At 41.3% G+C, this 27,778-nt stretch overlaps 1 protein-coding gene across 1 annotated transcript in view; it reads left to right on the top strand.

Annotated features, from left to right (window-relative positions):
- The first annotated feature begins 4,562 nt into the window (after positions 1–4,562).
- Positions 4,563–27,778, top strand: part of LOC125018786 (pro-neuregulin-3, membrane-bound isoform) — a 318,686-nt gene continuing 295,470 nt past the window's right edge. The window contains exon 1 of the mRNA XM_047603121.1: positions 4,563–6,973. Within this exon, the coding sequence (XP_047459077.1) occupies positions 6,256–6,973 (718 nt within the window). The 5' untranslated portion in view covers positions 4,563–6,255. The remainder of the gene's footprint in view (positions 6,974–27,778) is intronic.

The following is a 27,778-nucleotide window of genomic DNA, read 5'->3' as shown; positions in this document are numbered from 1 at the left end:
GGAAATGTGTCTTCTGCCTTATTTTGCACTGTCACTCAAAACTGATTGTAGCTCGTTGAAAAAGTAAGGTCCCCCTACTGCAGAAGGAAAAAGTTTAATAGTTACAAAATTATCCTTTTTAATGTTGCAAATGGATGACAGTCTAGAGTTAAGTATAACAGTCTACAGTTGATGACAACAATTAATGGTTTTCTGGGTGATGCAACAGACAGACAAGAGCACTTAAATTAACACTCAAAGTTTTTTTCCCCCCTTGCTGAAGATCTTGTGCAGAAATGTTATGACAACTTGCAAGAGGCCGACTTCATCATTGATCAAAATCTCTGTACGTGTGCAGGTGTATGTGTGTATATGTGTGTGTGCATCTCTGTTCCAACCCCTTGAGGCTTGACCCTGCCTGACCTAACAGGCGCCGCTGCCGTGTTAATGTAACAGGGATGACAGAGATAAAACATTACATTAATCCTCAGGCCCTAACGCATAAAACATGTTAGAAAGAGGGCACCAATATGAAACCAGTCTGCTTCAAATGTCACATACTGGCACTGTCAAACTGCACCTTCATGTCCAGTAACAATACCTTTTTTTTTTTTTTTTTTTGCATATAACAAGATCTCCCTGTCCTCTGTCACCAGGTGGATAATAGAGGCCTTTAGCACAGAAGCACAGGGAAGGTGAAAATGATCTGGAACTCAGACACAGACTCTTAAAGCCTTTGTAGCGTATCTTCCTATAATTGCATGGAGGCTAATAAAACAAGCACCAGTAAAAAATAAATGAACCTGTGTTTAAGTGCAATTAAAAATAGGTGATAATAATAATAACGTGTATAGTTTGTGTTAATCTCAATTTTGTAAATTTGCAAAATGTGTCCTCTCGAATTGGAAACAAGTCATCAAATGCTTTTTATTAATTACTCCAAAATAGCTCTCATAGAGGTATTATTAATTGATATTATGTGTGCAATTTGCAGCACTCGATTTAATTCCATTAATTAATTTTAATCTAATTGAAAACAAATGTGTGGCAGAGCTTATTTGTATGTGGGATGAGAGAGAGGAGAGAGAGACACACAAACACACAGTGATGGAAGAATTTAAAAGTTTGATTAGATTTCTGTGGCTGGATATTCTTAGAAGGGATCCCATTTTTATGCACACATTATTGCTCTGGAGAAAAAAAAGCAAACAAAAACTCAAACTTTGACCTTTTTGGAGCAAGGCTGATTTGTTGTTTGCTTCCTTCTTGTGATTGGAGAAAATACACTTGTTTGCACATTAATTAAAAACTAAGTTGCAGTCTCAGAAGGCATTGTAATTCAGAGAAGCGTTACCATTAAAACAAAGGTCATGAAGAAGTGCGCGGCTGTTGAGGGCAGGTAGGTGAGCATTTTTATCCCAATGAGGCCCTTTAATTCGTTCCATGCTCTGTTTTATTTTGCCATCTTGTCATATATGCACAACTTTAAGCACAGTTTTTTCTGTCTTTGTCAATGCTCATAAAGCTGCTTGTGAACGAGCTACTGATGCCCGTTGAGTGGTTTCCTGATGTCTCCCATTTCACGACACATGCACACTCCTCCGCCTAAAACAATGTGACTGACATTAGCCCATATCCATGGCTGCCACTGAATCAGCGCACAACCAGAGGGCTTTCCAGCACTGTTAATGGGACAGGACTGTAGGTAATCTCAGAAATTCCATCTGTCATTTGATCTTCAACATTATGCATTTTCTCAGAAAAACATCACAACTAGGTTTGCTGCAACTCTAAAAGTGAGTAAAATATTTTTTTTCTGCAAATTTAATATGTTGAAATTCTATTAATTTAATCTGAAGGATTTCTCAGTTATATGCTTAATGCTTGGTTATATTTGAGTAGTAAAAACAAGTCCACAGGTCTCACTTTTGGCAAAAAATACAGTCTAATTTGTCATTTGTGCATGGAAAATATCCATCTTTCTCTGTGCAGCCGGAAATAAAAAGTAAAATTTTATCTGATCCAAGTTTGAAGCTGTGCAGAATTTTTCATAAGATAGGAAAGTAGCATGCCAAATATACACACCATTATAACCTTACACCATATTATGACATTTGATGGGATTACCCTGCGTGAAGGTAAAGCTACTGATAGCGATAGCAAGCGGAGAACAACGGCCTAATATTTACAGATGTGTCCCAGGCAAAAGCTTAAAACTATGTGCACAGTCTAAATATAAACTCTAAATGGTTACAGACAGTCCGAGTGCAGCAGGATTAGCATAGAGGCAGGAACAAAATACATAACACTGGTGTTTGCAGAGGAGACAAGAGACTCGTTGCTCTGTTCACTGCTTCAGTCGTGAGATTTTCACCCTGTTAAATTATTGTATATTAAACCTTTTGGATGGACACCACAAGCAGAATAGCAAATGCTTAGCCTATACAAGATATCCCAGCATGCATTAGGTCTGATACTAAATGAATAAGTGAATAATGGTATGGTCCCTGTGTTGTATAGTTCTGTTAATGATGTCACATTTATCAGCTAGACATCATAATGCAGAGAGTTGCGGCTCAGGAAACTAATATCTTTACTTCTAAGAGTATACACTTAGTTATATTAAATGCTGTTTGCTCTGGTCATGCATTTGTCAAAGGAAATGACACACACTGAACCTCTTTAAATTGCCCCTCCCTAAAAGTTAACACAAGTGTTGTAGCAAAGACGCACTGACCTTCCTCACCACTGGATTCCACTGCACACAGACTGCTCTCACTGTAGGTACGAACAAGTAATTAATCCTTAATCCAGTACGGGCCATGATATAGTCTAATTAAGCACAGCTAAGGTTCACCTTAACTGCAGATTTTTCTGTAGTCAATTACCAAGTGTTCTAGTTTCACGGTAAAGCAGTGTGTCCTGCAACTCAGGGACATCTGACTGACCCTTTTTTTACATACTTCGATTTACTACCTCCTGGCATTAGCTGACAACAAACTGCAGTCTTGCTTGAGGTTCATATGTTAAAATTCGAAGCATCTACTACTGAATACCTCCCACATGATTTAAAACATTTCAAGAGATTCAAATCATCTGGTCCTGCAATCAGCTTTACAGTTCGGCCGTATATTTTTATGTTATCAAAAGGGTCCTCCTCACCCAGAGCTGGTTTGGATGGGTTGCCGTATAAATTGTGTCTCTGTGGCTGTTCGGCAGCGTGATTATTGACAGTTCTTTCAAACCAACAGCGTGTCATGATGTCTGCTTTAACAGACTCTCTCCACCGTATATTTGTTTGTCAGGCAGAGGCGTAAAAACACACACAACCCCTTGGGATTCCCCCCCACAGGACCAATAGAAGGATCCTCCTACAGGTGGATAGCTGTCTGTATGACTTTAGGCGCTATCACACCATAGCAGACACACTTGAAAATGCGTATGTTCACATGAAGACAAAGACATAATGCAGGATAGGGAACAGTGCATTTTACAAGAAGTTGCTTTAGATGTTGCTGTTAAATAGATTCAACAACTGAGGCCGGATTTATTGCGGCTCATCCCTCCAAACAGGATCATTATATATTACATTACATAATAGTCTATGTAAGCAGAACTCAAAATATTATAAGTCTTTTGTCATCTTACATCAATGCTGGTAGACTGATGGTCTTCATCACTTTCCTTTGTTACACTGAAAAATCCAGTAAGTTTTAAAATAATATTTAGCTGAGGATATGAAATGAACAGGAGAAAAGGAAAACTGAAAGAGATGGTATAATTGGGAGATGAATGTATACTTTGGAGACTTTCTTTTAAAAGAAAAGAAATAACAAAAAAGTATCTTCAGGGTACTCTTACAAATTAATACATATAAAGTGCTACAAACACCAAAGAAAGAGCTTGAGCCGATACATCAAAAATATGAAGAGGGCTCCACACAATAGAATAAATGACTAATGGGCTACATAAAAAAAAGGATTCATTTATGTAGAGCAATCCACTTATTTTTATTTTATTATTAATTATGAGTCTATTATTCTCACAGTGATCCAGTTTTACAGCCTTGTGATTCTTACCAGGATGTAGTGTACTAGCATAGCAACACACTAAGCTTTCCCCTTAATGATGCTGAAGTTTGATTTGAGAACACTTCTCCTGGCTCTTTCTTTCCTCCCATCTCTCACTGCTGTGCAGTGGGTGGGGCTGACCAAATGAGCGACGGCTCCTGCATTGTGCCTCTGATCTGATCCGTCTGGGACTCAGGCTCCTTGTCCGTAACTGCATAGCTCTGTCTCCCTCCCTCTCTTCCCTCCCACTCTCGTTATCTTCATCTGTACAGACACCTACGCACCCCTTTTGCCTTTTTCTAGATTTCCGTATGCATTCTGCGTCTTTACTCACTCCCCTCCCTGCTAACGGAGGTGGGCAAGCTTCCCAGTGCTGGTGCATCTAGCAGGTGCAGCCTCTTTCTCTCCTCCCTCCCTCCCTTTCTGCCCCTCTCTCTCTCTCTCTCTCTCTCTCTCTCTTCCCCTTGATTTACCAGTGTGCAGGCTCTGTCTGTGCCTGCGTTTTTTTCTCCCCCTTCTCATTCGTTCTCTGTCTCTCAGTGGCGGCAGCTCAGCGAGGCAGATGTATGTGAGTCTGCATTGCAATTACCACAGGTAAAGACAGCTGCGTCGTTGGATGTCGCTAACCCCAAAGGGGGTTGGAGACCCTTTGCTGCTGCTGCGTTTGCAAGTTCTCATCCCGGTGCGGGTCGCACATTTCTAATCATCTCCGAGAAAGCATCCTGGAGGGAAGGACGAGCAGAGGATCCCAGCAACTAAACCAACAAATCACTGGCTGACTGGAAGGAGCACGGGCTTCCAGGGACTGATGAAAATCCACCACTCAGAGAGAGACACCAGAGAACCAGTGGGATATTTTTAACATCGTGGTCTACTGTTAGTTTTTTCTTCTTGCCTCTTGCTTTGCTGTTCTCCCTCTTTCAATTATTTTTATGCACTCCCCGCTTCTCTGCCTCTCAAATTCTTTATCCCTCTGTGGCGGAATGTTCCCTGCGAATAGATGAGAAGAGGCTTTCTGAGCAATTGCTGCAGTATTAACAAACAGTATACTGAGTCAGTGGAGAGCTGAGCGGACAGCTTGGGGGAAATCTGATCCACAGCCGGCCGAAGAAGGAGAAGGAGCAGGATCACGCGTCGCAGTTGCAGATTTATCCACCCTGTGATACTGCACGACAACACCCCTCATTCTTTTTTTCCCCTCTCTCTGTCCTCATAAGAAGTGTTTCTTTTTGGCTGAATCTGGGTTTGGATTCTAGTGCTTTATTTTTAGCCTCAGTGGAATTGAGATCACACGAAAAGGCACCAAAGTCGGATTAGATCCAAAGAGAAGTGAGAAATACAAAGAAGAAAAGGATGAAAAGGAGAGGCTGATGGAGGAGCAACGGGTGACAGAGATAGGGCTAATCGTGGCTGAGTGTGGAACCGACTCATAAGCGATACATCCTCTTTGCTCCTGCTCTGTTTCAGGTACGAAAGAGACAAATCTTGGCATCCGAAGGACGCTGACTTGGCTAAAGCTGTCGGCACAGACTGCATAGGAAAACTGTTTATTCTTTTTTTTTTTTTTTTTTTTTTCGGTCTTGTACAGGGTGGGGAAGCAACTGGACCCGCCCTGTAAGTTTCACTCTCGTTTTAGATAATACCGTCCCATCGTGGATTGTACATGGAAGGGGACTTACATGCATGTTAAGTTAAAATAGTTGGATTTTTGCTGCAATAGCATCCACACACTGATGCCAAGGATTTCTCACATGCACAGATGTAAAGCTGTACCTTCCCATCCATCTCTCCCATCCCTCCCATCTCTGTATTGTCTCTCTTTCTCCTTTTGGGGCGCGTCACTTCTTCTCCTTTGAACATTATTGGAGTTCATTATTGCTTGGGCAAGAGTTGGACCAGACTAAATATGGACTAATTGGGAGAGTATCAATTTACATCAACTCCCCTGCTCAGCACTGGGTGTCTCTGGGTGTGAGTGCGTGTGCTTGTGTGTTTGTGACTGTGTGTCCGCATGTATCTTTTGCACCCCTCCCTTTTCTCTCTATCTTTGGAATACTTATTTGTGTAGGTGTTACTGAGAGCCAGATTCAGCGGAGTGCTTCTTTATCCATTTGTCCATCGGCCCCTTTGTATTTTCTCACTATCCGGCATTGTCGGGAACCTTTCTGCCATGTGCTATGGATGTCTATCGCAGGGTTAACCCTAAATGAGCCAAAAGGGACGGCACGGAAGGATGAGTGAGTGCTCAGGGGCAGCTGCATCTGGGGCAGTGATCCTGGAGGAACCTGAGGGATCAGCGGCTTCTGGTGGCCGTGGAGAGGGCCAGGCCCAGGAACAGGGTCCCCTTCGCTGTGCAGTTTGGCCTCGTCAACAAACATGGCTGTGTGTGGTCCCCTTACTTATCGGTTTCATTGGTCTTGGATTGAGTCTAATGCTGCTGAAATGGATTGTTGTGGGTACAGTGAGGGATTATGTGCCAACAGATCTGGTGGATGCTAATCGAATAGGCCAAGATCCTATTTTTCTCTCCAAGCCAAGCGGGATTCCCAAAAGTCCCGATACTACCACCACTACAACTTTTCCTACAGTTGATGGTGGGAACCCAACACCTCGAACTGTAACTGTGGCAAAAGGCAGAACTCGCACAACTGCTACTACCACAACTGTAAATCCCAGAGGGGGCGGGGCTAGTCAAGTAACTCCTCGGAATCCTGGACATCGCAACGGACGTGGCCCTTCAGGTTTTACTACGACCACCGCAGCACCACGGACAACCTTCATAAGTGGAAGTGCAACATCTAGCTCCTCTCCGTCCAATCCAACAGTACTTCATGACTCCACACAGATGTGGACGGCGGAACATACGACTACTGAGACGGTCTCCACTACACTCACCACGCGTACGCATGGTCACCGCAAAACACGTAAGTCTTTTTCAAACTTTATGTTCTTGAACATCCAGTCGATGTTTGCTGAAGTGTTTACTTGTGAGTTGGCTTGGGTACTGGTTGCTTTTATGTCGAGCATGGTTTTTGGTGGTTTTATACTTTCCTCCACACCAATTGGTTTGCAATGGATGGATACTGCTGCCCTGCTTTGGAAATTGTGTATGTGAAACCCCTGTAGGCTGGATATTGCAGAAGAGTGATCAATAACATTGAGTGATACAGTAAGGCTGTCTGAACTATGCCTTACTCAAAGATCAATCTCTTCGCTGTAGATAGTTAAACCCTTGTTGCATCATACGCTGGATGCATAGTAAGCAGCCCGGTGACACTCCTTTTCAGCAGTATAGACTAGAACAGCATGACGTTTTTGGACAGTAGGCTACAACTTTGGTTTGTATGGAATTTGGTGATGTATGGATAAGATCAGCATCACGTTACATGGATGAGAATTGGCATCGTGGGTTAGGGTTAATTTAATAAGATGATTTCTTTCACAAAATTCCCTCTATTTAGCAAACATGCATGCATGCACTCATACAGTAAACTATATACACCAAGTGGTGTTGTGTTTTATTACCTGCCGTTTCTTTCCTATAAACACAAAATTTGTCGTTGCTTAGGTGTTTCTTATAATTAGTGGTGTTATTTGCTCACTGAAACTGATCCATTTTTGGATCGTGAGTGATTTGTACAGAAATGCATTGTAATTTATTTTTAATAGATGCTGATTCTTCTCCTTTTTTCACCATTTCTGTCCTTGACACAACACATGCTAGTGCTCACATTATTGACTGGTGCTATGGGGGATTTTCTTGCAGCAATCAGTGGCACACACACACACACACACACACACACACACACACACACACACACATTTGCTTTGCACACGTGCAAAGAAAAATGGCAAATGCCTGCTTTCACATTATGTGCTGGACCTCACTCTGCTTTTGAAGTCTCTGATCCTGGACTGGTCCTAAAGAGGCAGTTTCGGAGTCACAGGAGTGGCTTTATTTTTAACAGTGTGACCTCATGTGCTGCATATATCAAGTCTCTCTCAAGTCTGCAGTTGAAAAAAAATAAATAAATGAAATTCAGGTGACGCATGCTCATACATTTCATATCCTGTTAATTTCTTCTTGCAGTTTGACCTTACATTTACATTGACACTGTATGATGCTAGTTAATGTCAAGATCTGGAGCAATTTGTGACGAATCAGTGCATCACATAAAAAACGTGCAAAATAAACGTGCAGCATTTGTTCTATGCTATGAATTAAATTGCATGCACCAAAACGTCCCATTTAAGCATGAGGATTGTTTCTGTTCTTCTGTTGGGATGCAGGATTTATGTCATGACCACCATCTATTAAATGGCAAAACAGCACTCGTATATTAAATAATTGATAAACCCAATCACACCATTCCTCCTGCGTCTGCTTGACTGAAAAGGCGCAGCTGCTTCTTTTGTGTCCTTGATAAGGAAAAATGTCCCCAGATTACACCAAGGCATGTTTCCACTGATAATTACAAACACTGGACGAAAAATTGTGTATCATTACATTACCAGGGGGGAAAATGGGAAAATGGGGGAGATTCATCATCTCCCATTCATTTATTAATTAACTATTAAAAAAAGAATGGCATTTATCCAGCACGCACACATGAAAACCATTAAGCCCCACTGATAGATATCCTAGGGAAAATGTCACTCCCACTCCAGCTCGCCTAAGAAAGTTCTGCCGCAATGGAATAGCCGACTTGTTCGATAATCCTAAACACCCTTTACCCTCCCACCCTTTCTATTCCACCACCCACATGCTGCTTTGATTTTTAAAGGCCATCATTTTCACAATAACTATCCATTATGTGCAAATGTGTTATGTGGTATCAATGAATTGACTGTGTTGGCTCGCGCTCAAAAAGTGGGAGACCTTAAGTATAGCGGGCCATCTGTGTGCCCATACCAGCACTGTCCCTGTCATTGTGGTCTACAAAATTAAGAGTGACGGTGATTTTTGTTTTCATCCTACAGTGGGCTATAAGGTGGGTGGCTAAGTGATCAAACCGATATGTTCCTACTTTACATCCAACTAAATTCCACCCAGAATCCCAACATAAAGTAATGTCAATCTTTGTGTGTACCCCCCGATCGGCCACAACATTAAAACCACTGACAGGAGATACAGGATGCAGTCTGACATAGGCACGCACACAAAAACACTTTAGGAACAACTCAAAAAACATGAACAGAACAGCCCATGAAGGTGTTGACCTGGACTCCAATTCACTAGATCCCAAACTGATCAAGTATCTGTGGGATGATCCACAGAGGCCCCTCGCTTCAACCCATTCAGCAACATTCTGTTACCAGACACCACAGGACACCCTCAGAAGGCCCGTGTCTGTTCCCTGATGAGTCACAACTGTTTTGGAGGCACATCGGAGACTTACCAATTGGTAAATTGGTATATGTGTTACCTGACTTTTATTGTAATTATCAGTTAAGAAAAGATAATGATTGCATATTTCGTTATAAAATACATCTTGACATGTAATGTTTACCTCCTTCCCATTAAACTTTTGTGTAAACAGGCCTAACATAGTTCATAATCTTTCTCCCCAATGACTCAAACTCCTGACTTGTGACCTTCATTTAGTCAGCTTTTGATCTCATTGTGGATAAGGAACAGCATTTGCCCCCACTGAACCCTTTGTGCACCCTGGGTGGTATTTGGTGACATTCTGGCTCTTCTAAGTGTCAAAAAAGTCAAGATCTGACAACTGCGGGAAGATATGACAGTTCAGTTGTCTTACTTCTAGCAAATGTCACTCTACAAGAATGATTGACGTATCTAAATCTGTTGGACTTTAACAAAAAAAATATACTCTGAAAATTCCTATAAGATGCAGAACAAAGCCAAGGCCTGGGAGAGATGATACTACTTTATGGAGCCAAGTGACATCTGTAATACCGGCCAAAATGTCAGGTTATGCTTCAGTGATAATTCAGGTGTTATTTTGACTTAATGTAAAAATAAAAATAAGCATATCTGTAAGATGTAAGAAAAAAATGTAACTTAAAAAAAAAAATATATATACAGTGGGGGAAATAAGTATTTGATCCCCTGCTGAATTTGTAAGTTTGCCCACTTCCATAGAAATGATCAGACTCTGGTTTTTATGGTTGTTTACTGGTTATGGGTATAGACAGAATATCAGTCGAAAATGCATAAAAAACACACAATCTAAAAGTTATAAATTGTTATGTATTTTATTAAGGGAAATAAGTATTTGATCCCCAAGCACAACACAAGTCAGTACTTTGTAGAGAAACCTTTGTTGGCAAGCACAGCGATGAGACGTTTCTTGTAGTTGGTCACCAGGTTTGCACACAGCGCAGGAGGGATTTTGGCCCATTCATCTTTACAGACAGTCTCTAAATCCTTCAAGTTTCTTGGCTGCCTCTTGGAAACTCGGAGCTTCAGCTCCCTCCACAGGTTTTCGATCGGGTTAAGGTCTGGAGACTGACTAGGCCACTCCATGACCTTAATATGCTTCTTCTTGAGCCACTCCTTTGTTGTCCTGGCAGTATGTTTTGGGTCATTGTCATGTTGGAAAACCCACCCACGAGGCATCTTCAGTGTTCTTGCTGAGGAAAGAAGGTTTTTGTCCAAGATGTTACAGTACATGGCTGCATTCATTGGCCCCATAATGCGGTGAAGTTGCCCTGTACCCTTTGCTGAAAAACAGCCCAAAACATGATGTTTCCACCTCCATGCTTAACCGTGGGTATGGTGTTCTTTGGGTCATACTCACGTTTTTTCATCCTCCAAACACGGCGGGTCGAGTTAATGCCAAATAGCTCAACTTTGGTTTCGTCAGACCACAGCACTTTCTCCCAAGCCTTCTCTGAGTCATTTAGATGTTCACTGGCAAACTTAAGGCGGGCCTGTACATGTGCCTTCTTGAGCAGGGGGACCTTGCGGGCACTGCAAGAGTTCAATCCATAACGGCGCAGTGTGTTGCCAACTGTTTTCTTGGTGACGGAGGTCCCAACTGCTTCCAGATCATTAACAAGCTCCTGCCGTGTTGTTTTAGGCTGCTCCCTCACCTTTCTCATCATCATCCTCACTCCATGAGGCGAGATTTTGCGGGGAGCTCCAGACCGAGGACAGTTGATGGTCCTTTTATGGGTCTTCCACTTGCGAATAATGGCACCAATAGTTGTCACCTTCTCACCAAGCCTTTTGCTGATGGTTTTGTAACCTATACCAGCCTTGTGCAGGTCTACAATCTTGTCCCTGACATCTTTTGACAGCTCTTTGGTCTTGCCCATGGTGCTGTAGAAGTTGGAATGTAAGAAACTGATTCTTAGAGCAGGTGTGCTTTATATACATGACGAGTTAAGATCAGGAGTATTGGTAATTAGTTGACTGAGCACAGCTCCGTGCCACATGCGCACCAGCCAATCTGTAGGAGCCTGAATTCTAAGTGAATTGTTGGGGATCAAATACTTATTTCCCTTAATAAAATACATAACAATTTATAACTTTTAGATTGTGTGTTTTTTATGCATTTTCGATTGATATTCTGTCTATACCCGTAACCAGTAAACAACCATAAAAACCAGAGTCTGATCATTTCTATGGAAGTGGGCAAACTTACAAATTCAGCAGGGGATCAAATACTTATTTCCCCCACTGTATATATATATATATATATATATATATATATATATATATATATATATATATATATATATATATATATATATATATATATATATTATATATATATATATGTGTATGTATGGAATGTTTTTGGTAATGAGTAAATAGCAAAAGAAGAGTCATTCAGTAGATTCACAGTCTTTGATTGTTTGGTGGCGTCTTTTAGTTCAAAGCTTCAGAAGATGCTCTGGTGCAGTCTGAGGTCTTTGTCTCCGTGTGAGCCACTCAGCAGGATTAGGTTTCAGTCAGACAGTGGCCCTGAAACCTAAATCCAGATTAACAGCCCATCGCCATCACTGTGGAAGCAGCAGAATTACATCAGCCCACCTATCAGTCGCAAACACTCTACATGGGCTTACAAGCAGCAGGCTGACTACTGAAGGATTGTTTTGATATACGGTCTGTGGCGTGGTGTTTTTCATTAAATGATGCCAAGGTGACATGTTTAAGGCAACGTTTCCCCTCAGCTGTGTTTCAGGATCCCTCAAGGGTATCGTGAAGAGGCCTGGGGAAATGGTTTACGCTTATATTAACTACAAACATGACAAGCACACACTGGAAAGTGGTGATATTTCTGCTGTGCATTTTATTTTCCTGACAACGCTATAATGCAGCGAAGTTGCATCTTCAGTCACGCATATAAAAAGAAATCTAAACACAAAAAAATATCCAAGTGAAAGCATTAACTTGTATCCTATTATCCTATTATAGCCATTGCTAACCATGTTATTCCTGACAACAATACACAAGCAATACATATTTTGACTGTGCGTGTTTTACAGATCAGATTTATACTCAACTGTTTGGGCGAGAAGCTGTTCTTCCCTCTAACCAGATTTTCTTTATGAGGACATTATCGTTTATGATCTGAATGTAGCTTGAAAGCTGCAGAAAGGCTGCATCATTTTTTTGGCAAGATGTCAGTTGAAAAATAGCCAAAGGACATGGTGCATCTGGGGTAAAAAAAAATAAATAAATCACAGGGTATGACAGGTCATTGTGGTTTTTGGTGTATTGGAGGAGTGTGTGTTTTACATTTATTCAGTGTTCCACAACAATGCTTGACATTTCTTATCCCAGATGCCTATCTCTAACATACCGACTCCGAAAATCACAGATGTGAGATAAAATGACGCAAGGTAAAGTGCAATATGCATTCAAGTGTGGAACAGACATTTCATTTGATTAAGCCTTGTGTGAGCTCTTAGCTAGTCTAAACAAATCTACTGAGCTGTCAGCATCCCCAGATACCATGGCTGGCCAATTTGCCATGGGGGCTGTCCACAGGTACGGGGCTAGGTTCACCATCCTCACCTCATCCAGAACTCACGAGGATTTCTCAAAGGGGAAACAAAAACCAACTGGAGTTTCAGACAAGAACAATAACAGAGGCCTACAGGACAGAGGCCTACAGGACATGGTGATGTAGGACATGGTTTTGTTAATGTGTAGATCATCGCTATAGTGTATGCTTGGTCAAGGTTACTAGGAGTATCCTGACCTGCGGTAGTTGTCCTTAAAAAAAAACTGAAATCTAACATACATGTTTCACCATAAATAGATGTTATATCAGTTAATAACCTTTAATGCAGTTGCTGTCATACTATGCTGCATCCAACCCATCTATTACATTCAAAATGAACTAAAAATGTACTTAAGTGTTCACTGCCTGTGGCCTACATTGAGGGCATCACAGTATATGTTAGTTTTGCTCTAACCATCTGGGAGAGGTTTTTGGCTTTGAACTGAACTTTTGAGTTTAAACCAGCGTTGAGTTCACAACCTTTCTCCTTTGGATTAGTCATGCGGAAGCTGCTTAGTAACAAGTAGCCATCCCCCAAGTGCTTTTTTTCTGACCTTGTACTGTATGTGTTCACTGTGCCCATACATTTGTAATGACTGCTTATGTCCCCAGCCCTCCCGTGTGTCTATAAGTATTCACTGCATGTGAACCAGCTGCGACCTCATGTGTAAATGAGAACTAAAATCAGCACCTGTCTTGAGTTCTGATTGCTTTCATGCCCGTGGAAGAATACTTTGGGGCAAAATTACAGCTTTGGCAGGCAGTGTGTGGAAGAAATAACAACGGAAATGTTGCATTTCTAAATCGTGGCACTTGATATACGTGGCCTGAATATTTGGTTGTGCTCTGTTAAGAAAATCAAACAGTCAGATAATTCAGGTTGTCAGCTCACTGGGGTGTCTGGTGTCAAGTAAATGAAAGGATGAAGGTTCCAGGTGATTTGTCTTCAACCCCAGACCCCAGAGTGTGGGCAGTCTGTTGTCAGTTTCATAAAATGCACTTATAACAAGATCAAATACATGTTGTTTCCATGGTGACACTTTCCTAAATAAGGCTGTTGATGAAATTATTTTAAATCAAAACAGTCTTGGCAGTTCATTGATTAGTTTCATTTTGAATCAACTGTTCTTTGTCCATAGGCGTGAATTATCTTTTCTTTCTTTTTTACTTTGAAATGCATGTATTTCATTCTGCAATATTTTTTGTATTTTCACTTTGGACTTGAAATCCAGCCCAGTCTCATGGCAATATGTGAAATACTTGCATGAATTGTCTGGGTTCACAGACAAGAGGTTCCCACTTTGTTTGGGTCAGTGGTGGCTCCAGACACACAAAGGGCCACTCAGGAGACATTATGTGTCTAAGTGTCTAAGTTTTACACATTTTTGCCTCGCTGTTCTCTTTGTTTCTCTCTTTGACTTGGCTTTCTCTTACTGCTTTGTTCACTTTAGGCAAAAACAAAAACACTTGGTTAGGTTTTTTGGGGAAAATATCACAGTCCGGTGGAAAAAAATGCAGCATTTTTAAAAAAGAGGCGAAGGAACAAAAGTTAACGCTGATTGAACTACATCTCTTTCAAAGTGATGCCCTGTCCCAAAAAAAGAGGACAATAAGTCTCTAAGGACACGTATCCTTCCAGTTACATTATGTGACACTTTCACAGCCTCCCATGAGAGTGGCCTGTAATGCAGACATCTCAAGGGCCTTGTACTTAAAACAATCTAAAACAAAATAAGAACCTTGCTGTATTCCCATCCATCTAAATGATAAATGCCCATGGCCCGCTCATGTTCCACTTTGCTTCAGTGCCAAGAGGACATAAAACCAATTGCACCAGCGTTCTTAAAAAATCTGAGCACTTTCTTATTTACAAATGTACTCCTTTCAGTTTATTGCTGATGCAGACAACTGCACCTGACCACTAACCAAACACATCCAAAACTGTCATCTCATCCTGGTTAGTTTTAATTGGGCACGCAGCGCATAAAGCTTTAAGTCACTTTGATTCATTCTGACGAAATGTCTTGCAAAGGGAAGAGTGATGAAATTTTAATAATGCAAAAAAGAAACATGTTCAATATGTAGTGGAAAGTGTAAATAATTAATGATGCGCCTTTGACAAATTATCCCACGCTGAGCTCTTCCCCGTACAGCATACATACTCGGTGAACAAGGGCGTTCGAGGTGCCTCCACTGGTTGAGATATTTGCCCGATTTTTATAGTATTTTATGACTGCTCAGGTCAAAAGTCTTAATTTGCCCACCCTTTGGTCACTTCCTCTCTGCTATTCTCCCTCCCTCCCATCTCGAGCACATCTATCAGCAGTGTCCAGATGATGAACAAGTACAAAGCAGTAAAATGCTGCCACTAACTTCAGAGGAGTTTTTAATAATTAATTCAGGTTTAATCTGCCGTGATTAGATGGAGCTTCCACCACTTCATCAGAGCCAGTGGCAGGGAAGGTAGCGGAGGACGAGATGTAAGAGAAGTTAATTCCTTTTTAGGGATTCACCTGCCCTATGCCAGCTCTCCAGAGTAACATGCCACCTGCTCCAACGTCCCCATTCACAGAGGTGTTCGTTTTGACTGCCGATAGAAAACACCATGTTATTGTGTGCGCTCTTTAGTGAAACTGGGTCAGCATGATGAGTTGTCCTACCCTGTCACAGACTTTTTAAAGATTAATTTATTTACTTGCATGCCATTTAATGGCCTGTTGTTCAGAACAAATGAATCATCTTAAAGGGAGAAAAAAGATGTATATAATATAATGCTGTGACTAAATAGTTTTTGTAAATGTAGGTTAGTGCCTGTATTAGAGCAATCATTGTCAGAGCTGCAACTAAACATCAAAATGCAACATCTACAAATACTATATGAGCTTGTATGTAGATTTTTCAATAAGAGAGTTTAAAAATGAAGGAAATAATCTAACTGAACCTCTCCTATGGCTCGCCTTTACCTTTCTCTCTTAATAATATTTTACCCCTGTACGGCACTTTGTCTCGGCTGTAGCTGTTTAAAATGCTATATCAATGAATTTGAATTGAGCTGAGAATAAATCTGTCCGCTGGCCTACAGCAGCAAACTGTTTTAACACAATTAGGCAAACAAATATCTAACTGTTATGAGTGTGACCATAGCCACCAGCTCTTGTTGCAGCGTGTTTCTCTTTAGTTACTTCAGAGAGAGGGAGTGTAGACAGTGACTAATGGGGGAGACTAACTACCACACTCACCTGCAAATGAATCAGAAAAACTGCATCATTGGTTGTAATATGTGATAAAATGCTTGCAGTTGTCTTCCTACAACAATGTGATGGGAAATCGGTCGCTTCTCAGAGAATCAGCTCCCAAATGGCTCTTCATTTAGTTTTACTCGGAGCCTTCCGTTTTCCCCTAATTAAACAAACCTTTAAAAGAACACCTGAACACAGAACCACAGCAAACAGATAAAATAAAAATGGCTGAACTTTTAATACTATGACACTTTAGCTAAAAGTCTTTAGTACAACTTAGAAATACCAAATGCCTCTATTTGCTTACCAGTTTTCATTCATTTCTTCACTTTTTCCAGACACGCTTCCATTTAAGTCTGGCTCCCTCATCTGTCTGTCGCTGTGTGTACACTCGCAGTCTGTGGAATATCTGCGCCACTTCCTTTTTTCACAAACTAGCATGATCCTATTAGTCCTTGCATGTGATTGGCCGCATTATGTGCCTATCAAAATAAAATCCCACCCTTGCTGATGGTTGAAGGCTGGGAGTGGGCTCTTCTCATTCGCTACGAAGAACAGTCCCTCATTCGCACATCACTGCTCCAACAGTCTAGACTGGTTCCTCATTCAGAACAATTGTTGTTACACCCCCCCCCTGCACCCGCACTGGCCTTGTCGCGGCAGAGCAAGTGTCAGTAAGAGAACATCAACCAGTGCCTAAACTGGCTGCTGCTGGTCCATTTTCAATTAAATGTTTTCCTGATTTACTGTAAAACATAAACACAAACACAAACAAACATCTCAAAACTCACTTAACAAATCAGAAAACACTTGTGATTTATGTTGTCACGATGTTCAGCTCCTTAACCTCCCTTTGCCTCAAATGAAGGCAGACAAAAATCCACACAATATCTATCTGGTGCATAAGTGAAGTGAAATTCCAACACTAATGCAAAGGGCAACAGAGATAAGGCATGCAAACAGAAATGCAGGACTCCCTACACTCAACAGAGTGGTTGTTTGCCTCCCTTGTTCATTTGTTCTTCATGTTTTGGTTCTCTAGCAATCCTTTGAAAAAACAAATAGGAGCGCACCATGAAAAACGTGTCCCCTGCCATATGTAGACATTAACTTTCTGTCATATAAGCCAAGTGACATAGTTTGACCTCGCTGCTTCTAACATAAAATATTCACCAGTGATGAATTGGTCTGAAGGAAAGTCTCAGCAGTCATTATGCCGCTGGCACCTGGCAGTAAACAACACCATTAACAAAGATAAAATGCTGATTGTGAAGCCTGGGTGTACACGGAGCTAGCAGGGAGCCCATCAGTTCAGGTCAGAACCAGTTCTAGTCAGATTTGATTTCTTCCATTGGCTGAGCTGCTTGATGGGTTTTTTTTTCTCCTCCTCTACTCCGCCGTCCTCTCTTCCTCCTCATGTCAAGGTCAGCCTTTTCTGATTCATACTACTGGAACTCCTACTGCTGACTCGTTCGAGGGTCATTAAAATGAGGCAATAACAACAAAAAAAAGAATTTCGAAACAATTTAAAAACGAATGAGAGGCAAATGAGCATCATCTGCTCGGTGTTTCTAGCGCATGCTTTTAAATCGTCTCATTAGTGAAAAATTACATACATGAAGGAGACGTTTTTAACGTGTTTCATATTGCACCAAAAAAAAAAGATAATTTTAACTTAACATCTGGAACACTTCTAACCTGAAACTCTAGTTTCAAAGTCCTGCTAATGTTGAAGATCTTAAGAAATGTAGTGTTAAGTAAAGATCGGAAAACTCCTACCTCTGACAGAGTGGGTGTTTTAATGCTGCTCTTTATGTAAATTCTATTTTTTAAAGCCTGACTAAAGAGCACCTGAGGCTAATCTAATGAATCCATTTTCCTGCCCATTAATTTTAACATCCGTGCCAGCCACAGATCCCTCCTCTTGGTTTGTCGTAGATTCTTTGCATGTAATTGTGTCAGCGTCTAGTTTTCACATGAGCCACCTTAGCCATCCTCTCCCCTGTGCTGGGCATATTGATCCCGTTGTGATTGTATCGGGGTCTTTTGCCACTCAGCAGTTTAGCAGGCGGCCCTGCAAGCAAACAGGCCTGCGTATGGGCGTGGGTTCTGATTATCCTGAGCTCGCTGCATTTTTCTGTGGTTATTTTTAGCTTCAAAAGATTGTTGCCAGCTTCTCTCTGGGAGGCTGCGTGGAGCTGGCTTTTCTGGTCTAGGCCTTGGAGCTGACAGCACTGGAGGAAATAGAACAAAGAAAGCACAGAAGCAGACAGTGGAGACGGCGCCTTTAGTGTCAGTGGAAGACGGGTTTTATTTCCGAAACATTACAGTTAGGGAGGATTTAGGATGTTAAGCTCAGTGAAAAATGACTTTCTGTGTTTGTTTATTTTGGGGATGCTGCCATTGTACTGTATCTTATTATGCTAAGTAACAGCAATTGGACACCTCAATAATAGGACTCTAAAGATGTTGGAAGCTATTTTCCAGGAAATCAGAGCTGTTAACCGCACATCGCTTATTATGTTACAATCCAGGAGGTTTCCCGAGGTAACAGGAAGCCGTCCAGAAGGTCACTTTCACCTTGATGGTGCTACACACACGCAGAGGCATTCACAAGCACACACAAAGTGGAAAGCTCTGTGTCATGTGTTAGACGTTGGTCCTCTCAGCTCCGTCCTTGGAGCAGATGGTTACATCATTTCTCTTTTGGAGCCTGACAGGGAGCATGTGTTTGTGTGTTAGTCTAGACAGTATCAGTAGATTCAGTAAGAGCTTCACAATTTACTAGTCTGTCAGCGTGGTTCTGTCTTTTCTAGGTTACATGTAAAATAAGTAATCTTTTGATCCGTGAATCAGTGCATGCAACTGCAATTTGCAATTGCAATTTCCAGAGCAGACAAAGACATCTGTAGAATCTTTAGTTGTGTCCAACAAACAGCTCACAGTTCAATATGTAACATGGCAGTTATCTGGCATCTTTAGCAGTAGCCCAAATTGTTAATAGTTAATAGTCAAATAATCTATTCTACCAGTTGTTTCATGTCATCTCTCTTGTCTTTTCCTCCATGTCCTCAGGACACTCCTTACAGCTGTTGCAGACAGATTTTTTGTGACAAGCCTGGTGAGCCGGTGTGTTGTCTGTCTTAAGACTTACAAATGACAGGTAGACTCCGTTACTTCGTCTCCTCGGGCAGTGTGACTCAGGATTTGGGGAAACACAGAAAAGAGAATGTACAACAATCCTACATGCATTGTGAAAATTATCACACCACCGTGCTGTGCAGAATGCAGGCGAACAAGAGGAGGAGGGTGGAAGGGATTGTAAGGTTTCAGTGAAGAGCAAAAGGCGAGGAAGGAATCCGGGGAGACAGAACATAAAAATGGAGAGGGGAAATAAAAACAGAATAATGGGAAGGAAGACAGGCACTGAGGGTGCAGCAAGAGAATCGGCTGGAGGAAACACTTCCACGCTGGCAAGATAAAGGCAAAAGGAAACCAGCCTCCCATCTATCGAGTAACACTGAGCTCTCACCTCATTCTCCTTCTGTCTTCTCCTCTCTGCCCACTCAGTTCATTTACATTTACATTACACCCAGCTGGAGTTGATTTGGTGGCGAGTGATAGATGGCGAGGTTCTGATGCTGTTTATAGAAGTGGACTCAGGGGGCTAGCAGTGTCAGCTGTTTGCTAGCTGGTGAGTGCGGTCTGATACAATATGGTTGCTTGTTAGCACCTAAATTGCTAGCTGCAGCTGTAGCACATCCATTAATGGGATATGACTCTTTGCTGTTTACAGCTGTCACAGTATTTAGCTGGTTAGCCCATCTGACATAGTTAGTTAAAACAGTTGTAAAATGGTCTGCACTTACGCTATTCTGAGCCTGATCTATGGCTTTCTGTGGAGCTTACTGATCTGGGTTAGATTTATACATGCATCAAATTTCTGCAGACCTGAGTTTTGACATCTATGTTACTCCCTGCACTATGATACTTTTACAGTGTAGTAATTAAAACTGGGCTTTATATGATCTGATATCAGCCGTACATTTTGTTAATCTAATACTAAGCGATTCTGAGTCAGCGTATTCGGGCAGACATAGCTCCAGACACAATTAATATCGCTGGATGCAACTGTGACACAAATATGACCTAACCTCCCCTGCAGAAACCGATGCTGTCAGAACAGGGCTTTCTGTGTAATACCAGATGGTCCCTGATTCTGAAGAGAAAAAAAAAAGGAGAAGGAGAAAGGAGAAAAAAAGAGAAAATAATCTGCCTTGAATCACTGCTCAAAGCTCAGACACTCACCTGGCTTCCAAAATTATATTTCTTAAAGGGTCACTTCATGTGTAAACTAGTTTATTTTCTATCCCCACTTTTATGTTTATGTGGCTACGCATTGACATATTCAGATGAGGTATATCTGCTCTGTATAATGATCACAAAAAGCATACGCTTTTTTGTTTGTGCCCAACAGATGTGCAGCTGAAACAAAGGCCCTCAGTGAGCACTTTTCTGTAGAGTCGTGCCTCTCCTACAGCGCTCAGGTTTCCCACACAGATATAGCTGTTATTGAGCAGTTAGCTTGTAAAGTGGTTAGATACTGCTGCCCAGGTAAAATGAGCAAAGTGTGTGCGTCGCGCAATCTGTTCAATATACATTTCTTCATGCGTCAAGTAAATGGAGATGAAGGACTGAATATGATGCAGTGTGACAGAGAGCAAGAATGTGTTAATAAAAGGAAACAATAGAAATGGAACAGGAAGTAGAGCATAACAGTCCATCAATCCATATATAGGCTAGATGTAGTTTCTTGTATTTGCTTGCAGGGGTGGGGGCAGATGCATATTCCAGTAGCACACTAAGAAACCAGGCACACCTCAGGCATCTCTTCAAGCTATCACAAGACTAACATATGCAGAAAACATTTAAATTGACCCTAGAGGTAATTTGGAGTTTCCAGTTTAGCTAACCTGCATATAAATATTTGGACTGAATGTGGAAACTGGAGCCAACAAATGTCAGGAATATGCATTATATCCCATATTAACTATGGGTTATCATGGGATTGGGTACAGAGAATGAATTCTAACAACTTTGACAATCTCTGACTTATCACCAAGCATCAGCATCATGTCTAGGTATGAGCTTAAAAAGCCTGTGCTACGTCCATGAAGACAATGACTCACAACGACTTTGACCGTTATTCTGCCTTTTATGCTAGTGTCACTAAGAAATTGACCTTTATGGTTTTGATAAAAAACTTTAGCATGGATAATCATGAAATTTAGTTATGGCAATCATGCACCCCTTTCAAAGATCTATATCACGGTATCATATGGACATCCATTAGCACCTCATTAGTTACCATCAGCAACACTCCCTTCGTATTAGCACATCTTAGCATGCTGACATGACTAACAAATGCTGTGACCAGCCTCACATAGCTGTGCGCATCTCTTCTGACTCATAATATTGTTTCACATTATGACAGCTACAGTGCTATGGTTCAGGTTATGGTTCTGATTAAAAAAAAAAATAATAATAATTTTCTGTGGTTGCCTTCCTATATATACCGGAAAAGAACTGTGGTCAGACAGGCGTCCTCCACCCCCCACCCCCCACCAAGTGAAGACAAGTCAGGATAGCCGTCACACCTTTTCATTCTGCTTCAGTGTATGGCGCATTGCTGTTGGCACTAATTGTGTTGCTGGAAGTCAATTGTGCACTGTGTAATCATCCAATTTGAATGCAATTACCATCACAAGATGATGTCAGACAACGCAAAGTGCCCCAGAAAAGCAGCGATTACGCCACATTCCCAGGACAAGCTCATCCCAGCTACTCTTCCTTGACTGCTCCCTCTGTCTGCAACATGTCATCCAATGTGTATCCAATCAACATGAAATTTTCACAACGCTGTGAATGCCGTGTGCTGCCTGTGGGCTCATAAGACGTCTTTGTACTCCTGTACATAATATGTTGATGGTTATTAATCTTGTAGTGCTTCAGCTGAGGTACAATTATGTGCCACTGATAACGAGGAATGAATAAAGCTAGCACACTGCCAGAAGTGATGAAATGTTTCAGTGGCTGGCTGCACAACTGAGCAATTTTTGTTGTCACTCGCATCATCATCATCATCATCTATGTTTTTATTATCATTATTGAAGCTATTATTGTCCAGTTAGAAGTCAATGGTGTCATCTAGATCATGCGCTTCGATCCTGCGGAGATGAACACATCAGAGTCATGAGCTGTCAACACTTCATCCGCCACTTGTCAGCGGTTGACTGATGCCCAGCGCCACCTCTCTCTCTCTCTCTCTCTCTCTCTCCCTCTCTCCCTCTTTCTGTCCTCTGAAATGCCAACCATGCACACACTGACTGTGACGCATGCAAACCACTAATGCAAATACACACACACTCACCGATCCGTCCTGCACACGGACAACTGGGGCGTGACACTCCTGGGCCGGTGCCCTGAAAGGAACCCGGAGGAGATGGACAGGCAGGAGCTGTCAGTGCGGACGCAGGGACACAGACTCAGCCTCTCACTTCAGATAATGAACCACATGTGAAGCATCAGCTCAGCTCCAATTAGATCGAATGATAATTATCTCAGCGCAAGTCACTCATCCTAATCAGGGTGTGAACTGCTACAGAGGATGTTGAGTAAAGCGAGAGGGAGTGCCTGTGGAGTTCAGTCAGGGCCTACGTTGGCCAAGACCGGAGGGAAACGGTAGAGCTTTTCTTGGGTGACCATGGGAGCTGTGTAATAGAATATCAAATTCACCTCAGAACACCTTTCTGTCGTGTTATTGTATTGCCAGCTGATGTCACTTAATTGTGAATCATCTTTTTTTCTCCTGTACATGAAAGCCTTTCTGTTCAAAACGTCCAACACCTGCTCTTTTCTGGCAAATAATATCCTGGTGGTGAACAGATTTTACAGTTGTGACTCGGCAAAAGCAGTTGTGTCTCTTGATCGATTTCAGGCACCCACTGTAGAAGGACCAAAATCTGCAACACAATCTCAGGGCAGTTTTCGAGCATGAAACGACTCTGAGTAGAGGGGATTTTGAATTGGGCAACAGAAAGGATTTTTAGCAAAGCTCCTGCTGTTGGATACATTAATATGTCATGATTTGGCCTTATATTCCAAATCATGGTATATTCGGCCAAAATCCACACGACCTGTTGCACTACAGACCTAAAACAGGCACATTCATTGATCATTATTTCTTAAGCTTTTAGCATCCATTGGTCATATTTACATGCATCCCTTTTCCTTTCCTAAAAAGACACATCCACACTTTGTTTAGTCTTTTCATGGTTATTTTTTTGTCTGCCTCAACCACTCTTGCTCACTCTCTCCGTCGGTCTCTCAAATGTGCGAGAGATGGAGGTTAAACTGAACCATGAATGACCTACATGAATGACAGCTCTGTCTCATGTCTATCTCATTCCCATTAGCGCTCCCTTTTGACATTTGGCAGCGCGCCTCGATAAAGAAGCGCCGCTACACTCCCTTATACAAAATGTACTGTTTGAAAGTACATCGAGTAAAGCTTTATAAATTCTGCACTGACACCACAAGATTAATAATAAATATCTCTACAGTGTGACATAAAAGATGTGTAAGTCTGCAGTATGTAAATGCTCTTTTAGAGAGGCTACACACTGGGAATCTTGTGTGCGGTCACGCATGAGCAGAGAACATATTGTATATCACAACCTTCCCAGTTGCTATGTTATGTTTTAATGCTGGCACAAATAAAGGTTTGTACGATCTCCAGTGGGAAACAGAGATCAGAGCTTTGTATGGCTACAGGATTTCCTCGTATTTTGCATTTTGTAAAAACACCAAAGGTGTTTTGGGATTATTCATGCTACCTAATTAAACCATTATTAAATTCGAGGATGCAGTGTATAATGTATACAAACTGAGCCTACAACTAAGCTAACTGGGTCTCTTGCATAGACGTCACAATGCTCCGAGAGGCCATTAACCTCCTGAACAGGGATACAATGGGATTAATGTGACTTCACGACTGACCCTGTTTGCTCTGCCTCTCTCCAGTTCTCTCTCTATCTTACCCCTCATCCCTCTTACTCTTAGCCTGTTGCTTAATCATAAGAAGTTACAGATGTCTGTTGCCGGTCACGAAAGGATTTTCTCTGCTTCGTCAGTGATACTTAATCTGCTTTACCATCATAATATACAATGAGCCTTGCATATATTTTTTTTCAAAAGAATAGCATTAGATTTCGCACCTACATCAGATTACTATAGTCCAGATTGCCATCACTGCGTGTGTCTTTTGTTTATGCTTTCCCCACATTTTACCAGGTGAATAATGTGAAAGGCTCAAAAGCTTCCTAACGTAACTGGTACCCTTAACATGACATGTACACATACAATAAATGTACACGAAATAATCACTGGCGGTTGTACCAAATCAATTCAAATGTCAAATGTCTGTAGAGTCATTTCTGTCCTTGTTTCCCCTGCAATGGATTATTTCCATTTAATCACAGCAATGCATGCAATTTGAAACAGTGGGTTTATGGGCATGATGTGAGAATGAGAGTTGCATAAACCTGATTGGTGCTCTTTGGAGCAATGGTGTTAATTGCCTTCCGTCCTGATGCAAACAGACAAATTGAATACAGCATTGATGTGATTATAAGAATGTGAACCAATACACGAGTACACACCTTAACCCATTACAGGGTGCTCATTGAAATACTTGGAAATTCTAAATGTTCAACCCTAGAGTGTTATTACTGGACATAAGATTACTTTTTTTTTTTTTTTTGTTTTTTACTTTTGTGACAATTTTTGTTTTAAATATTTCATGCAGATATTGATGGTCAATGTCAAATGGTTAAAGTTACCATATATGTTTCCTTGCTCAAAGTGTTCAGACATAATAAGTTGTCTAATGTGATCATACATATGACCATATTAGACAACATTAGGACACTTATTCATCATACTTAATAAAGCGGATATGCTCAGAGTTCATGAAGAGGTGGACCTAGCAGACCACATTTGACCTGGGAATGTTTCCTTGATCTTCTCTGATTGGCTGAATAAGAAACACACGCTTCTAAACCTCACTGAAAGTCACCAGAATGCAATTTAAAATGTGTGCTTAAATTAAATATTGTGAAATATGGTTCCTTGCCCTTAATGGATGAAGTGCTCATCATTGTCGACTGATTTAAAGTTTCTACTTTGCTCATAGCTGCCTTTTAGGGCCTCTATCCACATCTGGAGTTATAGCTCATGTCTTTACTTTCAAATCTTCTGGCTTCTTAACCATAGAGGAGGTTTTCTACCTCTCATTTACCCAAACACCCTGCCAATGTGAAACACCAGCACCAAACATATGCGAACAAGGAGTGTTCAGCAAAGTACAGTACAATACAATCTAACTGGCATCTACTCTTTTGGCCACACCTCACAATCACTGGGTCATCTGTTAGCACAAAGAGCCCTGTTTATGTAGTCAGGCAAGTGCAGGTTCGGAATCACAATTTTTTTTTTTTTAACCCCATTCTAACTAAGCTATCTGTAAATAGTCATTTTTGATGAATTTCCTGAACTTAATGCAATACCTGCCCAAGGATCTAGAGAAGTCTACAACTGAAATAACATCATTCATCGATCATGCTTAAAGGCTGATAATATGGTTCATCAAGCTAAATTCCAAAATAGCTTTTTGTTACACATTTTACAAACATTTTATTGGAAAATATGTTTCAGTCCAAAAGACATGGATGGGACAAGTGACAAATCAATGTTTAGTCCTATCAGTAGTCACATGTACTATATATGACTTGGTATAATGTTCAGTCCAAGCCAATCCCTCTACAATATCAAAAAAATCCCTCCTTCAGTTTTCTTCCATCTCTTCCTCCTTCTTTCAATCAGCCCTGCTTTTATTTTCTCTCCTCTACCATTAAATATAAGGGCAAATGCCATCTTGCTTGTTCAAGCTTAACTGCCACACTCATTAGTGTACCAGATACCTGGCAACCAACATCCAAACACACATTAACCTTTACAGAAATGTTGTTTTTTTTCTGCCATTCCCTCTGTCTCCGCCTGCTCTCTTTCTTTTTTTCTTGCTGAGGCTTTAATATGCTGGACCACCCCTTTCCTCATCACATCACATCCTATTTGGAACCGTGCAGAAACAGTCCAGGGATTTGGGCGAACAACAGATGTTTTGATGTATGGTGTGCATGCTAGGTTTGGTTCTGGTTGTGGCAGGCGCTGCATATATATATAGCAAGGTGTGATTCTGAACCGAAGATATCCAGGTGTTTATGTGGGATTCTTTTCTGGTGTGAACGTTTAAAGAAAAAAAAAGAGGTTAAGAAGTTAAGAAGACGTGTCAACATTTGCTCCATCTTTTCGGTGCCGGGCTACAGCTTGCAGGCCATATGGACATGTGGTCTTATCTAAGACAGCTAATATTTGTCTTTGATTCCTGCAGGGTGGGTCGGCACCTTATTGCTTGTGTGTTTAAGCTCAGCAGCTTTAATTGGACGGAACCCACTTTATCTCAGTAGATTCACTGCCACACACAGCATTAAAAGACTCTCATTTACAGATTGGAGTATATATTGGATATTTTGTAAGCATTTGGGCTCACTTACAAAAAGTGTCGACCCCTAGTGAGAAAGCGTCCATATTAAAGACCCAGGAAGATTACTACAATGAGTCCGAGTGAAGTTGCAATCCTGTGTCAGCCAAGGAGAGGTTCATTCAAGTTGAGTCTTAGAAATTCACCAGCGTTACAATATTCATTTAACATATATTTAGTGGGCTGTCTTCTTCACTCACTCTCAAAGCATGGCCAATTTAGTCTTAGAGAAGTAAGTACCCAAACCTTGGTGAGTTGACTCAGTTAATGCCATCAAGAGCTTTTCTGGATCTAGAGTCAGAATTTCTATGTCCAGGTGTGGTTATTTTATGCACTAGAGTAGGGATATTTGTTGCGCCAGTCATAAGGAAAGCTAAGCTCCACACCTGGAGGAGATAAACACTCCTAATTACCAAAACCTTTGTGTTTCATTGAGGCTATGATTGAACAGGCCCAATTAACAACCCGTCTGGACAAACTCCTTCGAGTTATGCCAAAGGCAATTTAGCTGTAATTTCTAAAATACTACAGTACTTACAACCTATTTACAAGAGTAAATTGTGAAATTGCCTGAAGGAATTTTAATTAGAAGAACAGGGTGTATGCATGCTAGCTAGCTGGCTTTGTTTTTTAGAGTGTGGAATGTGAGGGGAGTACCTTAGGAGGTGATTTTCCTTCACCGTGTCTTGCCATCATGCCACTCTGTGTTCACCATTCATGGTCACCATGAATGGCTCTGTTTCTTCAGGTGCTGTGATGTGCTGAGTGTTTAGTATGAATTTAGTATGAGTATGTTTAGTATTTAGTATGTTTAGTATGGTATACTGGACTTATTTCACCTCTGTGTGT

This window comes from Mugil cephalus, chromosome 13, assembly GCF_022458985.1.
Source record: "Mugil cephalus isolate CIBA_MC_2020 chromosome 13, CIBA_Mcephalus_1.1, whole genome shotgun sequence".
In the NCBI taxonomy this organism is placed as follows: Eukaryota; Metazoa; Chordata; class Actinopteri; order Mugiliformes; family Mugilidae; genus Mugil; species Mugil cephalus.
This window is presented reverse-complemented; position numbering and strand designations above follow the sequence as displayed.